Raw genomic sequence first — 17,716 nt, forward strand, 5'->3', positions numbered from 1 at the left:
GGAAGTGGAGCGGGCCGTCCATCAGGCCTAACCTTCAGAAACACAGCACATAAAGCAAGCCGCTCCTTTCTGTGCTCACAGACAGCACCTGGAGGGCTCGTGCCGCTTTCCCTCCCCACCTCTGCCTTGCAGCGTGCGGCTTCTGTTGGGAGGGACGCGAGGAGCTGGTGAGGAAGCAGTCAGCTGTCACCCAGACCCGCAGGAGGTGACGTTAGCTTGGGCTGTCTTCAGCACTGGGTTGAGCTTTGCAATGGGTATCGTATGGCCTCACAGAAACTCCGAAGTGTGGTTTTTACTTTGATGTACAGAGGCCTTTGTAGAAAGGCTCTCACTAAGTATTTTGTTTAAAGAGCAATTTTCCCCATGCATAAAGCTGTAGATGGACTCAGCTTAAAAATATTGTGGCGCTTGAAAAGCAAAGAGTGATGGGTTTATAAATGAATTAAAAAAAACAAAAAACCAACTGTCTTCCCATCTTCTACATTCTTGCATTTGTTTGAGTAGTGTTATTAGAGGTATTGCCCTGTGGTAATGTGTACAGAATGATGAAAGATTAAAGGCGGAAAGAGAGTTCATTTTGGAAACAGTAAAAGCTGAGGTGAAAAATCCATTCTTTTGCTTCTCTTGGCACCTATGCCAACGTTATGTCCCGTGGCGGAGTGGCTGGAGAAGAGGAGCCAGGTGAAGACTAAGAGATGCGGTCACAGACTGGTGGTTTTTCATTTGGCATCTTGTCCAGACTGTCACTTTACTGTTATTGTTTGCAATTTGTTTGCTTTTTATTTCCCACAAACGCTTCTTGAAACTTCCTGCTTTCTCACCCTTTCGTGGTCATGGCTCGGAAGGTGCTGCAGGGAAGGTCCCGTGGGTTCTGTGGGCAGCTGAACGCTGCCGGAGGCTCACAGGTTCGGTTCTTTGTTTGCCATGAAGAGGGTAGCTGCAGCTGGGGTTGGCAGTCAAAAGTTCAGCTGTGACAGAAGGCTACAGGAACATAAAATCTTTGCTAATTAAGCTGTGCACATTCCGAGGCCTGAATGTGAACGTAGGAACCTGGCTGTAAGGGAGAGTTTCTCGAAGAAGCTTAGTTTGTAGCTCTGAAACACTTGATTTTCATGTCTGCTGAAAATGATTAATTTCTGTGTATACTTCTGTACAGATCGAATACTTACTTAAAAAAATCACTGAAGCAATGGGAGCAGGCTGGCAGCAAGAGCAGTTTGACCACTATAAGATTGCTCTCAACACCAGCCGAGAGGGTCTTTCTGCCTGGGAGCTGATTGATCTCATCGGAAGCGGGCAGTTCAGCAAAGGGATGGACCGACAGACAGTGTCGATGGCAATTAACGAGGTCTTCAATGAGCTCATATTAGATGTACTCAAACAGGTAAGAACCACTGAGAACCAATGTTTTAAGATGGAACAAGTTCCTGCGTCATTACAAAATGTTAAACTTGTACTGACATTTCTTTGCCTGATGGATAAAGAGCAGGGAGAAACCAGATCAATTCTTTGTAAGGATTCTTTAATATGGCTTTACTTCTACTGGAGAAACTGCAGCTTTTCAGAGTGCTGTCATTGTTGCAGTATGGTAAATGAGTTGCTTGTTGGGAGAAGTTGCTTTTAGAAAGGAAGTGTGCTCTGTCTTGAAATACAACCTTACACCATAGCATGAATTCCTTGCGAGCTGACAGAACAGCTGCCACGCACTGTCAATTCTTATTTTTGTCACAACTCTTCAATCTTCGAAAAATATATGTATTTTTTTCACTTGAAGTTAAAATGTAGCAAAGCTGTGCTGATACACCTTGTGTATTCAGCCTGCTCTGTACAAAGAAAGGGACTGCTCCAGCTGAAATGTTTGCTTCTAAGTTGCCCCACTTTAGCCCGGCAAAAACTTGCAGATGAGTTCCAGAGTTTTTTTCTTCCTTGTTCTGCTTAGCAGGTGACTTGATTAACAAATTGTACTCAAACAGAAAAACTCATGCTGGCCTTTACATTCATAGCAAGCTCCTGGCAGTCTCTGGTTTCTCCAGGTTTCCAGTGGCAAGATTATCAGCATAGTAATGGCTTCAAAACTGTATTTCTTTCATGGGAAATACAAATATCTCTGTGTGGTCACAGCAGAGCCTACTTAGCTATTTAAAAATGACTTTTACCTGATAAGATGTTTTTATTTGTCTATGATTTCTTGGCTTCTTGGAAAGGAGAGGAGGAAAAAAAAGCTTTCTTGGCAGTGTTCTGAAGAAATCATCAGAAGGTCTTGGAACAGGAAATTCCTTCAGAATATCCACAGAACAATGCAGAGGTCTATTTTTGTTGAGACCTGGTTGCCTATTGGAGGTGAGGGCTGGGGTGGGCTCACACACACAGTTGAGTGCAAAATGAAGTCATCCTGTTGCACAATACCATGTAAATAAAATAACCTGTGTCATATCAGTCCTTCCACTTGAAAATTGTAAGGAAATTGGATTGCTTTCTGGTTTTAAAAGGGCATTGTCTCTCCCTATCCCCCCTGTTTTTTTGTGTGACTGTGGACGGTAGCAGTCATAACTAAATCTGTCATATTTTAGTTTCCTGAAATAAGCGTCCCTCGTGAATGCTGGTTTGAAAATACCTCCTGAAACTGTCAGAAATGAAGCTGATGCGCAGAAATAATAGATGCAGATTCTGCAGAAATTGCATAGGGGAAATATCAGCGTGGCTTGGCTTTGAAAGAAGATTATCTCAGTATGTAAGCAAGGGGAAAAAAATGGATTATGACTTTGAGTGTGCAGGGCGTGCAAGAGTGAAGCTGTGGGAGTCCTTCACACGCCCTTGCGACCACCCAGACCTCGGACCCAAGTACAGAGGAGGCGAAGCTGTTTTGTGCATTCCTGTCCTAGAGCAAGGAGGTGGAATATCAGGGGAATAGGCACGGCCTTGGCTCTGGCCACACTTAGCAAGCTGGAAGAGCAGAGCACAGCCAAGCCATGTGTGTTGAGGAAGGGTTTTTGTTTTCTGTGTCTCTGGTTTTGTTTTTTTAAACACAAACAGCTCCTCCAACTGTTCTGATTCTTTCCCCCAGGCCTATAAAGAAAGACACCTTTGGTTTTGTCAGAGCACATTTGTTTGCTTATCTCCAAAATTGCTATAGCTAATAGACATTAGAGAAAAATGTTTGTGGTCTCCTTTCCAACTTTTCCATCCTCCTAACCTGACATATTTTGGGTACAGTGCTTTCTGTATAGTTTTTTCATAGTTTTATCAATATAGGTGGTCCAATTCCTGCTGGAACTGAAACATCTTGTGAAGTTAGGAGTCTTTTCCAGGAGATGGCTTTGGAATTGCCATCACTATACTGGGTAAAGTATAAAAGGGTAACTAGTACACCTGCACTTAGTAGCAGTGCTTATATTTTAGATAAGTTAATATTCAGTATTCAAAGCTCAGTGACAAAGTGTGGCCTTCTCTTCTTTCTTTTGAAAAACTTTCTAATAGCAAGATTCAGGACTGGCTTACAAGTGTTTCTCTTTTCCTAAAAGGTGACCGAATCAACTTTCTGTAAAAGTAAAATACTGTGAGTCAATACCTTGATGTCATGTAAATCAAGGTACAACTTGGTTCTCTTAAGGCAAAATCCAGACTTGAGCAGTGTTGCTGTCTCCCATCCAATGAAGCCACCAAGACAATGCTTCTGTTACCAGTTTCTCGGATGTACTCATAGAAGCAGCTGGTGCGGCACCGCTTCTGTCGCAGGGTGAAGTAAATGAGTGTCCTGGCAGGGTGGGGCTGCCCCAGGACAGAGGTGCTCTTGCTTTGTACCTGGGAACGTGCCCCAGATGGTGCTGAGATGGTGATACAGCGTGTCTAGGTCCATACCTATCACTGGGGTGTGCATCCAAACAGGGTTGATATAGATATATGTATTTATAACATCTGTGATTAAAGCAATAGCCATGAATTTCAGTGATGGCAAATGTCTACTTGAATGAAGAAAATTAACTGGTAAAGGTCATCAAGGAGGACCAAAGACACACAACAGTGACTTAATACTGTCATAATAATAATTATTCAGTTAACCCTGTTACTTAAAAACAGGACAGAAGAACAGTCGGTGGTTCTTCATGGGCTAAGCAGTACCAGTGTGCTGGTATTAGGAATGGAAATGTGGAGGGGAAGTCTGTAGGGCCTCGATCTAACTTTTCTGGGTACTCTGGACCTTTAGGCCACCCAACCAAAAGACCAAGAGATTCAACACGGGCCAAGCATTTCATCTAATCATCTAATCTTTTTTCTTTTTTTTTTTTTTTCCTTTCCAGGGTTATATGTTGAAAAAAGGTCACAAAAGGAAAAATTGGACAGAACGGTGGTTTGTACTAAAACCCAATATTATTTCCTACTATGTAAGTGAAGATTTAAAGGACAAGAAGGGAGACATCATACTGGATGGCAACTGTTGTGTAGAGGTAAAAAGAAAACAAAAAACAAGAACCAACCAACCATGACTGTCTCTAAAGATAGGAATTTATTCTTTTTTGTGAGCATGGTGGACCTCCTGAGAGCTTTAATTAACAATGTTTTTTTTTACTTCATATGAAACAGTCCATACCCACTCTTTTGATAAACATTATTAATAGTGGAATTTGTAATAGGGAACTGCAGAAATAGGGCTCGAGAATACAACTTTAAATTAAAAGTTTGTGACAACAATCCTGTTATCCATTCTAGGCATTGCCTGACAAAGATGGAAAGAAATGCCTTTTTCTCATAAAGTGTCTTGATAAAAGCTTCGAGATCAGTGCCTCTGATAAAAAGAAGAAGCAGGAGTGGATTCAAGGTAAGGCTCCAAAAATTTTAAAGTCCTGTCAAAGTAAGCTGGAGTCTTACAGAAGTGCTTTACTCAAACCTAAAATTCTCAGTCTTGGGATTTTTGGTATTTCCATTTTGTGCACGTGAGAAGTGATCTGTAAGGAGCTGGCGATTCAGGAAGGACTAATGATCCATGTAGTGGGAATCAGCTTCTTTCAATCAGGTGCCTCAATGTCAGCAGCCAATTACCAAAATGAAACTGCTATTATTGTTTGCTTTTTCTGTATGGCTGTGCATGTGGGAAAGGGCAGGGAATACATAGAAAATTGTTAGTGTGGGGAGAAAGGGAAAGCTTGTTTGCTTCAGTGTCATAAATTGGCTTTAATTTTACAGTTTTGCTTGACATAGTGTGGTTTGATGAACTGAGGACAAGGCTGTAACTGGGGCTTCCCTTTCCGTTTCCACAAAGGAGTAACTCCTTCTGTAAGACCTGCCCAGGTGATATGCTGAATGATGGTTACATGCATCTTTTGCAGGGTGAGGCAGAAGCCTTTGCGAAGCCACTGTTGCCAAGACCATTGAAATATGTACAGCATTTTAATACTTGGAGCTGTGTGCTTCCATTCACAGTGCCCTTTTTATCTGAAGCACGTATTTAATTGCACCAAAGTCTGATGTATGAAGAATTACTTGATTCCAAAATTCCCAAATGGAGATATTTTTTCACAGCAGTGGCAGATAAAGCATTGACTACTCCTCAGCTTTGCTCTGTGTGTATTTCCTTACTTGAATATAAGTAAATGAGAAGTTTTTAAACTGGGAGAATGTTTTTCTTGTGAATAACAGAATAAAAAGGGTTTAAGGTTGGTTATAAGAAAATAGCTGCAACTATATCTTTGATGACATAATATATTTATTGATTAGAGTCACCAAATCTAGGGAGTGGGAAATGCTGAAGTTGTTTTTGCGTAGCTAGGCATACAAATGGTTTGTATATACGCTGCTTGTTAGAAATCAATATTGGAATTGGCAGAATGCATCGGGATTACCTGACCTTGTGGCACACAGACTATTGAAAACTAAGTGTCTTTTACTAGTGGTTTCTGTTGACAGCTAGCCTGGTGAGAATTAGGAGAGTCAACAAGTTATTTCTGGTTTAAAAAACATTAAAAACAAACCAAAAAAACAACACAGGTATTCATTTGCCTAGGCAGTCCAGAAAGTTTAGCATCTTCCTTCACTGGGGTTCTCTTACAGTTCCTCCCCCTTTGCCTTGCATGATCCCTTCCAGCCATACAGACCACCGTGAGCCTGCTGAGAGCAGGGAGCCCTCCGCCTCACAAAGAAGCACGCCAGAAACGGAAAGAACTGCGCCAGAAGCTGTTAGCTGAGCAAGAAGAGCTGGAGCGGCAGATGAAAGAACTGCAAACAGCCAACGAGAACAAGCAGAAGGAACTAGAGACCGTGAGAAAGGTGGGAGTACAAGCTGCTGGCCTTCACGCTTTAGGCTCAGTCTCTGTGGTTGAGATGGGCTTCTTGAAGTATATTTGGCATCTGTTTCCTGTTCAGGTGTTCAGATGCATGAAGCAAGCTCCTGCAGAGGAGTTGAGCTTATATCAGCTTGAGCCCCTAAGTAAATAGGTCTGCTGGGTCAGCTTGCCATAAAGCCTTAAGCACTGGTTGTTTCAGCTTCTAAGGTCTGACAAGTGGCCTTGGGGTTAACTCACGTGGCCCAGGCCTGTACCTAAGAAGGTCTTGTGAAGCTGCTGTGAAGGACAACTGTGACTGTGCTGTGGATGGGGTCCAGGACTGGAGAATTTAGCCGTGTCAGTTACTCATTATTGTTTTGCCTATTCTTTTTTTTTTTTCTTTTCCCCCTCCTGTTGGGAATGTCTGCCAAAATTGGGGCTTTCCATTAAGATTTTCTTAGGTAGTTTTTCAGAGTTGTTGTTTGAACTGTGTGGAGGAGTCTCTTCAGACAGACGTAGTTTCCAGAGATATAAATTGAATTTACAGAGAATCCAAAGACGCACACTGATTTTTGTGAGTATGTATTGGCATAATTTTATTATAGTAGTTAGGGAGAGATTTGTAGAGCTGAGAAACATACCAACCATTTATAAACCCTTTAAATGTATGTTCCTTGTAAACATTAAATTGACTTCTAGAGACCTGAAAACTGCACTAGAAAATTCTGAGTATTAGCAGAAGGCTCTCTCAATAAATTAATTTCCTCATACATGTAGATAGGTTTTATCCCACATCTAATGACCAAAGGTGCCTTTGCTGCTGCTGCACGCTCTAACAGTAGATTGAACTTGCTGATGGATCTCTGTATGTTGGAACAAGAGGTGCCTCTGTAATAGTTCTTCACACAGACTTCATTATTCAGATGTACTTTTTACCTTCTATTGCTGTGATACCTTGTAATGAGGAGCGTGTACTGAAATAGCCTTGAGTGCCATTGAATTCCTCATTGCTGCCTAACATCGTGGCTGCTAGAGCAGTCCCCATCTATGCTCTATGCTTACTCCAGAGTCTTTTGCTCACTATCTTCCTAAATTCTTTTTTTTTTTTTTTCCATTCCCATTTAGGACAAATCTGCCTCAGTGCTAAAGTTTTTCCTAAATGAAAAATGCTAGCTAAAACACTAATTTATTTGAAGAAAAAAGTGAAAAAAAAAAAAACAAACAAGAAGAAACACTCACAAATATTGTGAGAGTGTGTTAAAGGCGGTGAGTCTAGAAAGCAAATGCAAATCACCCAAAATGTATCTTTGGTTTGACAGTAGGGAAAACACTTCTTAATTTCATTTTAGCACCTATATTCTACCATGTGTGTAAGATTCATAATGCAAAATATGCTTTAAAGGGTAGCCTGAGTTTACCTACGAGTTAACTGGTAATAATGCCTGTTAGCAGAAATCATAAGGATGACTTTCTGTGTTGAGTCCACTTCATGGAGAGAAAGTGGGGAAGATGACATGAGAGCAACCCCAAAGGAGCAGTAGGATGTTGACAGGTGCCAGGGAGTGTTGCTGAAATCCCAACAGGTAAACTACAGGGAGGAAGATAATTTAGTCTCTGACATGATTTTTGGGGAGCTGCTATGCAGGAAGAATTCAGACTGATTAATTTTTGTTGATGTTGTTGTTTTTGTTTTTGAAAAAGTAATCTTCAAGGAAAAGGCTCTGTAAATGGTTCAGGAAACTGTGTTCTGTAAAGTTCAATTTGCTCCTGCTGGCTGAGAGCCAGCACTTGCACAGCAGCTGCCAAAGTGCAGCCCAAGACTGGCTTTTATCTTGGTAGCTCCTGCACTTAAAAATTTCAGAAGACCATGCTCCTTTGTCTAAAACAGTTGTTTTTTCATATTTTTAAACGGAATTTTGAGCTATGCATGCTGAATAGACTGAAAGGTAAGTTTTTCGTACCAAGAGAGCATGCACAAGCCTTGTGTACTCTTTCAATTCGGAGTTGTGAATAGATCTCAGAGACTGTGCTAACTCCTCCTGCAATGAGGTGTTCTTGTTGACACCCCCTACCCCCCACCAGTTCTCACATGTTGCAGCTTTTCCCTAGTTGTCACGATAGCCAGATAACCTTACCAGCCAGCAGCTGATGTGCTCAGACGTGAACTGAACAGGAAACTGCTGATAAGAGTGGACAAATGTGTATTTTCTTGTTGAACTGGCTGGCAAAAGCCTAGCACTCACTCTTGCCGGTGACCGTGAGGGGTCATTTGCCATCTCAGCTCAGTATTGGCAATGTTTATTTAATTTGAAGGTGGGGAAGGAAATCGAAAGGAAATTTCACTTAAATAGCATCTGAAGTTTGACCACAATTATATGCTACCAATTACAGAAGAGCAATGAGACTTCTAAAAGACTTGTAGCGTAATTTTTAGCCTTTCAAAGGAGAACATTTCTGTACTATGTTCTATGGCTTAAAAAGAGAAACTAGGAGCCTTCTTCCCTTCTCCCCATCTATTTTAGGCTAGAATAGGATTAGCACTTAAAGGAATTCCTTTGAGTTTTGGCTTGGTAGTTGTATTTATTTAGGTCTCTGATTAGTTCACGTAGGCTGTGCGAGAGGAAAATGATTTAAGTGTTGGACCTTCCCAAATACTGAAAAAGGATGGGTGTTCCTGTCTTACTGAGGGGCTGTGGAAGCAAATTCACCAGCCTGGCATGTTACAAAAGGGTGCTTGTTTTCTGTAAAGAATCTGGTCTCTGGAAAAATCTGTGAAAGAATTATTTTGTTTTCAGTACTGTTAATGTTTTGACTGGTACTTGTACATTTCTAACCTTCTAAGCATTCTAAACATACACACTATTGAAGCCTAGATGAAAGGAAAAAACACAACGGCTATCTCTTTATTTGTAAAATCAAGATGCAAGCAGCAGCTGTTTACATGTCTGTAGTTTTGAGGGTATTTTTCCCCCCTAGTGTTCAAATGGGTAATTACTGACTATAATGTCATTTACCTTACATGGCAATTTAGGGGATGTTGAAGGAATGTGATTCACGATAGCACAATTGCTTTATTATAGCCAACCTTTGTGGCACTTCTGCATTCCCATGGCAATTTAGTATGTCTCACTTCTGTTTCTGTATGAACACTATATATGCTGTCATGTTCTCACTGTTGTTGTAACTTTTGTGCAGTCCTGCCTGGAATGTGGTTTTCTATAGCAATAACAATTTTTTATCCTGTATGAGATAGAGAAGTAAATACAGTCATTTCTATTGGTTTTCCAAAGTAGAACTCGAAGTGTGGAGGAAATCTGATAATCGATTTTTCATTTGTAAATTGAAAATTGTCTTGCAATAAGACTGAAAATTACATTTGGAGATTGACAGTAACCTCAGAGAGTTTTTTTTTATAAAACAAAACAAAACAAACAACACAACATTTGGCACCATAATACTTCTGAAAGCTTCTTCCTTTTTTTTTTTTTTTAATAAAAATAATTAAATTCAATTTCTTCCAAAGGCTTAGTTTTTACAAATTGTTTTTTCCTTCTTTTCTTGATCCTTTTTTCTATTCCAGCAACTGGAAGCAGCAGCTGCACGTGCTGCAGAGGAGGAAAAGAAAAGACTTCAGACTCAAGTTGAATTACAAGATCGCTTCAGTCTGGAGCTGGAGAGAGAAAAAATGGTGAGTAGTGCACATGGCTTTTTGCTATAATTCCACATAGCGAGCAGTGCTTCCAGCAATGACTTCCCTCATAGGCAATCACTGAAAGGTTTCAGCAGAATTTGCAGGAAGTTGAGTGCAGTCTGCATTACATTTACTAGAGACATAAAATGTATTTAGTAGTGAAAAAAGAATTGAAACACCCTGCCTACAACTTGTATAGCATTCAGAACTTAAATATTATTGGAAAAATCATGAATAGAATTAACTGTTTATAGGATAAAACACAGACTGAAGTTATCGTTGCAGTTTTCAGGGATGAAGAACGTGAGACTGGAATGTGTTATATGAATATACAAAATGAACAAAGATATAATTATAGTGTATTTTAGGAATTTTCTGAGTTGATTATATTCCCCAAACTGTTTTTTTTTTTTAAAATATACTGTTTGTTCTTTTGTATTTATACACATGCAAAATTAATTAAAGAAAAACTGCAGCTTTAAAACGCTGTTATCATGCCAAGGATTTATAAAACAACTGATTTTTGATCTTCAAGGGTTTTGTCGGGTATAATAGGCTCTTCTGTCAGTTGCAGAAAAGAAGTAGGAATAGGCTGATGTAATGGAACATCTCAGGACAAATGCACGTGCAGTGCTACTTTATGGGATAAGTGTGAATCCTTGAATGCACTCGCTTTCTGGGTCAGTGGGATTTGGGTTAGCTGAGGGAAAGCAGCCCACTGAGCAGTGGAGCAGGACAGGAAATCCTATCACACTTGAAACAAGCTATTTTTTTGCTAACTTAAGGAGCAGTGCTTACCTTCTGTGAAGTCAGTGTTACGTATTACTAAATGCTGAGGTTTTGGTGCTTGTAAACCTCGGTTCAATGGCAGTGTGAGCCAAACAGGAGGACGGGCGGTTCTGGTGCCACAACACCCCTAGTTTCCTGCTCCGGTCAGTGAAACAGGGGAAATCGGATCAGAGGCTGAGTGACCATGGACATTCAGCTTCTCTTTCACCTTCCTCTAGCACTTACCTTCACTTTTTTGTTATAGTTGCTCTTCTCTTAGCAAAGCCAACATCCCTAGCTGGTGTCCAACATTTGACAGCTCAAGTTGCAGTGCCAGCATCCAGATATGTGTGAAATCTGCTACTGCCAAGGGAGGACTTGCCTGAGGAAACAAGTTGAGTGTAATTAAATGAGCTTGATCTTTGTGTCTAGACACTCTACAAGCTTTTTCTTCCTTCGGTTTAGCGTGTATTTGTAAGTTAAGTGATGTGATCAAACTGATTGAAGATAGGTTTAAACCACTGTACAAATCCTATGCAGCATGCAGTAGGCCAATGCAAGTGACTGTTTTTTTTCTCTTACTTTCTTACTTACACAGCTACAAATCTTGACTTCAATTTTACCGGTTTTGCTCTGCAGGTAGCAGGAAAAGGTCTCTCTGAAAATGTTATCAGAGAGAAACCTGTTAACTCCTTCAGTATTGGAAACCTGAATGGAATGGTAGCTCATATGTGTCCTCAATTTACTTTGCTAGGTGAGACAAAAAATGGAAGAGCAAGTCGCTCAGAAGTCATCTGAACTGGAACAGTATTTACAGAGAGTACGTGAGCTCGAAGAAATGTATAAGCAGCTACAGGAAGCTTTGGAGGTTGAAAAACAGGCACGTCAAGATGAAGAAACTGTAAGGAAACTTCAAGCCAGGTATGCATTTTACCTAGTAGTGGCTTATTTCCGTTTCACTGCAATATTAAACAACTGTACTCTACTTTTTAAAGATTGCTGAGCATTACCACTGCTAATTGAAACATATGTGAAAACCATAAATACCACCTTTAGTCTTCGGATCTTAAGAAACAAATATCTACCATCTTTGCACTTTAAGCTAGTCTTGCCTCCCAGCAAAGTGTCCGAAATGCAAGCAGTTCCAGAAAAGCAGGCTCACTTATTTTTCACCAGGCGTTGTGCCTGTCCACACATCCAAAATTGAGATCACTCTGCACAAACTTTCAGTTATATGTTTTATAAAGCACTAACTGTAAATATGACTTGCTGTTACGTTTTATTGCAGGTTTAAATTTTAAGTGATAAAAGGTTAAGTCTTCTCTTACTCATATGGGCTTCATTTAGTGTGATTTCTTTCTTCATATAGTCAGTCCTCCCAAGACAGTTAAGATAACTCACGCGCGTTTGTTTTGTCTGTGGTTTTCAGTGTGTGCATTTGCATTATTGACTACATTTTCTGAATAGCCCTTTGTAGCAGCGAGTCTGCTTGCACTTCTGGCATGATTTTCGGTGTTACACTGAATACAAGCCAAGAAGCAGTAATTTTTTCCCTCCTTCCTGAGTGTCGTCCCTCCCCCCCCCAGTAATTAGCTTGGCTTCCCTCTGTGTATGCTACATGCTGGATACAGCTTACTTTAAAGTTCAGTTAACATCACAATCCACAATCCCCATTGCAGATTACTGGAAGAAGAGTCAGCAAAGAGAGCTGAACTGGAAAAATGGCACTTGCAGCAGCAGCAGACCATTCAGATGACAGAAGCAGAGAAGCAAGAGCTAGAAAACCAGAGGATGATAAAGGAACGGGCTCTTCAAGTTGCTATGCAGCAACTGGAACAGCTTGAACTGGAAAGGAAGGAGGCCCTTGAGCAATATGAGGTGAGCTGTTCTGTTTATCTACCTCTCATGCTTAGCCAGATATGCAGCAGTTTAACTGAATTTGAAGTTTGTCCATTTCTTGCTTGTTTAAGGATTAGTAAACAAAAGATTTTTAAGTAGAGCTAGGATAGTTATGTCTTTTTTTTCCCCAGACCAGTAGATATATGTGAGGAAGAGGTCGGGTTTCAGACATAACCCCCTCTAATATTTATCCCAATTCACATGCAAGCCAGCTTGATAATACCCTGCAATATTCTATATACATTTGTCTTCTGCTGTAGACTAACTATCCATGTGCAGTCCAGTTGCTGTCATAACCCAGTGCCTTATACTTTTTAAATTACTGAACCTTGCAATATTTTGATAATGTAATGGGGCAATATTGTCTTCTACAGACAAAAATTGATGTGCTACTGTAAGCCCTTGCTCCTTAACAAGGTATTTAAGCACTGAATTATGTCAAGGATAGCTGGGAATTAGTCCAGATTCTCCAATGGGTAGCAATGCCTGATGTCCTAAGTGCCAGGGCTGTTCTCTGTTCCACTGAGTGTTTTTGGTGTAGGCCAGTAGCTGTATTCACGGAATAAATATAAAGAATTTATCAGAATCCTGTGACTACAGAGACTGAATTTCTACATACTTTCTGTGGCTAGGGAGGTATTAATCCTGCATCTGTTTAGGTCAGGAAACAAAACACAGCTAGATTTCTGTTTAACTTGGGAGTGTGTTTATGCTGTTTTCTGTGCCCTTGGAATGAGTTTCTGTGAAGGACAAACTATTGATCTGTCTTGACCAGCACAGAATACTGCAACGACTACAAGAACAGGCCCAGATGTAGTATTTTTTCCAGTTTTACAACTTACCCTGTTGGTGTTACATCTGGCACAATCAGTAGAGTTGCTTTCAGATAATACTCAACTTTTTTTTTTTTTGATGGCTTTTTGTATGTAAAATAAAATACCACTGTTATCTAGACATCTAGAATACATCTACCATTATCTAAACATCTAGAATATACTACACTTACAAAACAAACAAGAAAATCAGAAGAGAAATGGTGGAGTAGGTCACTGCAATAACTGACATAGTATTTTAGAAATCGTTACGCATTCTAGTCTTTCATTTGCAATAGACCAAAAGACCAATTTAGACAGAAGAATCTCTTCTGTGCTTGGGCTACCAGCAGTGGCCTACTTCCTAGCTTATGTTTTATGATTTGTTATAATGTCTACTAGAAGGTTGTAGATCAAATGTAGTAGTTCTAGATAGCCTCTAATTTGAAACTATAGTTTGTGTGTGTTTTTAGTCTTCATGAAGACTAGCCCTAACTGTGCAGCTAGACAATCTTTGGAAACCTGGTTTGAGGGCTTGCTTTTATACCATTGGTGACTGACTATATTAGTTAAAATGTTAATCTGAAATGAAATGGTCCTGTCCATTGCTCTAAACAGAGGGCAGGCTGACATAGTATCATATAGTCTTTAGGTTTAAAGGGAGGCATTGTCTTTTTATATAAATTAAGTTGTTCTTGTTCGCAAATGGGCTGTATTTTATTTCAGGAGGTTAAAAAGAAGTTGGAAACAGCAGCTAATAACACCAAGACTTGGAAAGATAAAGTAGCTCATCATGAGGGATTAATTCGACTAATAGAGCCAGGTATGTTATCAACAGAAAAATAACCAAAACACTGTATTAACTCCATCTCATATACTTGCATCACCTAGCTATTTATTGAAGTCTGCCTTTTGTTGTAGCTTACTGGTTTCAATACAGCCTATAACTACTACGTTTGTCAGAACTGCTGATCATAATAGGATCTTCCCTCAGAATGGTAGAATTCTGCATTCAGAACCCAAATAGAAGAAGAGAAAAGGTTGCAACTATGCAATATAATGCAACATGAAAACACTGTTGGCACCAGACCTTCAAATACATTTTGTGCAGTATAGTGTAAGCACTGAAGTATCTTGACTGATAAGATTAGTGCCCCCTGAGGATTTGGTTTTGCTTGAACTAAATTTAATGATGATGGTGGGAACAAATACAGGCTCATAGTTGTTTGAGAGAAGGATTAATTAGCATTAAAGCCTCATACCTAGGATGTGTTGAAATCTGAGCAAAATTAAACATAAGAAACTTTCAAGTCTTTACTGTCCCTGATAAAACTATTTATTTTTTACATTTTTACTTATTTTTAAACAACATAAGGATCTTCCTGAACATTGCATTTTTGGGTGTTTAATGCAATTAGCCTAAATGCTGATTGTCAAAACCACAAAGTAAAGGTATCTAAAATATTTGCTGAATTTTTAGAAGTTGTTTAACTTTTTAGCTTAATTAATACCATGCCAGCCTTGTACAGGAAAGTGTCTTTGTGATGCTGTGCTGGAGAGATTGCTTTCCCTTAGGGACATCTGTAACAGCAAGAATAACGGAAGACAGTTACTTCTATACAACTATTTTGCAGGGGCAATAGGACATAAAGATGGCAGCAGTTGGACTTTTCACACTAAGCACCTTCACTGACTGTGTGTCCCAGGCATTCCTCCCTCCTCAGTTAGGCAGGCCACCTTTGTGAGGGATTCCAGTCACAGAAGAGACAGCACTTACCGAATCGTCCTGTGGCACCTCCAACTCTGCCCCACCGATGGTGTGTGAGTGATGTTGCTGTCAGAAATGCCCGTTTCAAGCATTGCACTTTGTCTTCCAGGTTCCAAGAATCCTCACTTAATCACAAACTGGGGCCCGGCAGCCTTCACTGAAGCAGAACTGGAGGAAAGACAAAAGAACTGGAAAGGGAAGAAAGCCACTTCTGAGTAACAACGGTAGCTGACATTCCGTTTGTGAATAGAAGCACACCTTTGTTCATTCTGCTTTGCACAGAACAGCTCACTGTTGCTCTTTTGAAGATCTTAGTTTACCCTACAGGTTGGGCCTTTCTAAAAAGGAAATACTGTTTACCACATAGGAGTGTCTAATAAGAGCTCAGTAACTATAACGTGTGGTGTCTGACAGTCTGTGCTGTTTTGCCTCACATTCTCAGATACTTTGTTCTTTTATGCAAAACTTTTCAACTCAAGATTTTTATTCAAACATAGCCTGTGACAGTATTGTTTCTATACTAGCCTGTAACAATCTGATAGCATCTAACCATCAGGCAGCATCATTTTCATTCCAAAAAGCAAGGGAAACGACTGTTATATTGGTTCAGTTAGTAATAATTTAAGCCCATGCTAAGTCAATCCTGAAGGTTCTGTCTGACTCTGAGACAGAGCATTACCTTTCCTTCCTTTTAGTCTCCTTTCATTTTTCTCTGTGCCTGCTGCTCTTCACATGGGGGGTTAGTGCTTAATATCTTCTTCCTTACCGAGAGCAGGCTGACATCACAGGGTGCCTGTTGCTGCTGTTTCCTGGCTGGGCTCATTTTTGTGTCCTTTGTTTGCAGGAATCCAAACAAAAGAATTGGAAATAAGTATGTTCAAAATGCTGCTGTAAAACATTTGGAAAAAGCAGTCATGCAAGATTGAGCTTGGTACTGGCTTGTACATAAGAAGTTCTTAAAAAAAAAAAACAACAGAGTTTAGAAAACCATAATGCTTTTGGTTCGTGGTTTAAAAGATGTACAGTTTTGACTTACAGATTTCTGGAGTGGATGAATGGAACTTGAGGGTATGTACAAGCCTTGATGCAGGTGATATTTGGCCATGTTTATGCAAGGCATTTGTTTATACAATTACCATCACTATAGATGCAGCACGCTGTTTTGTCTTATTCTTTATTGGAGGCCAGAATCCAAAAATGTAATGCAAGAGGAAGTCCCGCCTTGCAAAGAACAGGTGCCCATTGAAGTGGTTTGTTAATTAGTTTTGACCTTTGTACATACACGAAACATGTAAAACCATCTTTTCGCATGTGGTTCTTAGTTCAGCTAAATGTTAAATTATTTGTAGTAAATAAGAAGTGCCTGTTTCTAATGGATAACCAGTGCATTTGTATACACCATTGTGATACTCAGCTCTCAGAAGAGCAGAAGCTGTATAGAAACAAACTTCGGATTTGGAATTCCATAGCATTTTATTTGCTTGTTAACTAAACCTCACTCAAATAATGAATCTTTGCAGTCTTTTAGTCTTTAGTTATATTTTTATACTAATTGAAATCTTTAGTATTTTGGCAAATGGAATACTGATTAAAGTGAAAGGTAAATTGAGGCTCTTCCTATTTGTATTTACTGTACAGGACAGAATAGTTCCTTAAGCTTGCTAACAAGGCATTTTTAAAATTGATTTTGTTTACAATGAAATGTGAAAAAAAACCTGTAATGGAAATACTAATGTATACATTGTTAAACGTTGCTAAAGGAGGTGGAACAGTATTTATAACTACCCAACACCTTTTATGTGGAAAGAAGAAGGTGCCTTGGGACTAAAACTTTTTAATTTTTCTAACAGTCTTTACTTTGGACAAACATTTTTTAAAAAAACACCAAATGATGCATGTTTTCATATTTTTTACTGTTCTTTAGAATCAGCTATTTAATAAAGTAATACAAAGTCATTTACATTTCTGAATGATCTGCTGGCTTTTTGTATCAGTTTCTTTTGGGATTCTTTTTGCATTGGTTTCTTTACACATTGTGGAACAAATATACCCTTAAACCAAATCCCATTGATCATACTATTAAAGCCATAACGGTGGTAGTCAGAGAGACAGTGTATCTTAAGGACAGCAACAGTTATGTGAGAATCATTACACTCTGACATATTAAATATGAACATATTTGAGACAGCAGCACTCAGTAACAGTATTGTGAGGGTGCAATTTAGGTAATTTCTGGAATGCAAAGTGTGGCAGATGGGAAATTAATTTATACTTCCTCTTATCAGTGAGTTAATGAAAATAGCTGCAGTTAGGGTATGATGGCACATATAGACATGTGCCTCTGCAGGCAAAACAGGCCCTTAATTAAAATGTCATCCATATACTTCATTTTTTCTTAGTTGCTATTAGCTGAGGAAATGAGCCAAATGTCCTTCACTTTGTGTGAAGTGTTGCACAGTAAAGGGGGGGCAAGAGGGAAAGGACTTAAAAGCTGACCAATTGCATGCTGAGCAAAACAATT

General features: G+C 39.6%; 1 protein-coding gene across 5 annotated transcripts in view; it reads left to right on the forward strand.

The window, feature by feature from the left end:
- Positions 1 to 17,157, forward strand: part of SWAP70 (switching B cell complex subunit SWAP70) — a 36,337-nt gene extending 19,180 nt beyond the window's left edge. For 3 of the 5 annotated variants that reach the window (XM_027461617.3, XM_038179382.2, XM_072039402.1), the window contains 9 exons: positions 1,157 to 1,384; positions 4,299 to 4,445; positions 4,708 to 4,816; positions 6,080 to 6,261; positions 9,838 to 9,945; positions 11,471 to 11,637; positions 12,396 to 12,594; positions 14,154 to 14,250; positions 15,305 to 17,157. In XM_027461617.3, coding sequence (XP_027317418.1) covers positions 1,157 to 1,384; positions 4,299 to 4,445; positions 4,708 to 4,816; positions 6,080 to 6,261; positions 9,838 to 9,945; positions 11,471 to 11,637; positions 12,396 to 12,594; positions 14,154 to 14,250; positions 15,305 to 15,414 — 1,347 coding nt within the window. In that variant the 3' untranslated portion in view covers positions 15,415 to 17,157. The remainder of the gene's footprint in view (positions 1 to 1,156; positions 1,385 to 4,298; positions 4,446 to 4,707; positions 4,817 to 6,079; positions 6,262 to 9,837; positions 9,946 to 11,470; positions 11,638 to 12,395; positions 12,595 to 14,153; positions 14,251 to 15,304) is intronic. The other 2 variants (XM_072039401.1, XM_072039400.1) reach the window with 1 other exon arrangement.
- Positions 17,158 to 17,716: the final 559 nt, after the last annotated feature.

The sequence above is a fragment of the Anas platyrhynchos genome, chromosome 5 (assembly GCF_047663525.1).
Source record: "Anas platyrhynchos isolate ZD024472 breed Pekin duck chromosome 5, IASCAAS_PekinDuck_T2T, whole genome shotgun sequence".
Taxonomy (NCBI): Eukaryota; Metazoa; Chordata; class Aves; order Anseriformes; family Anatidae; genus Anas; species Anas platyrhynchos.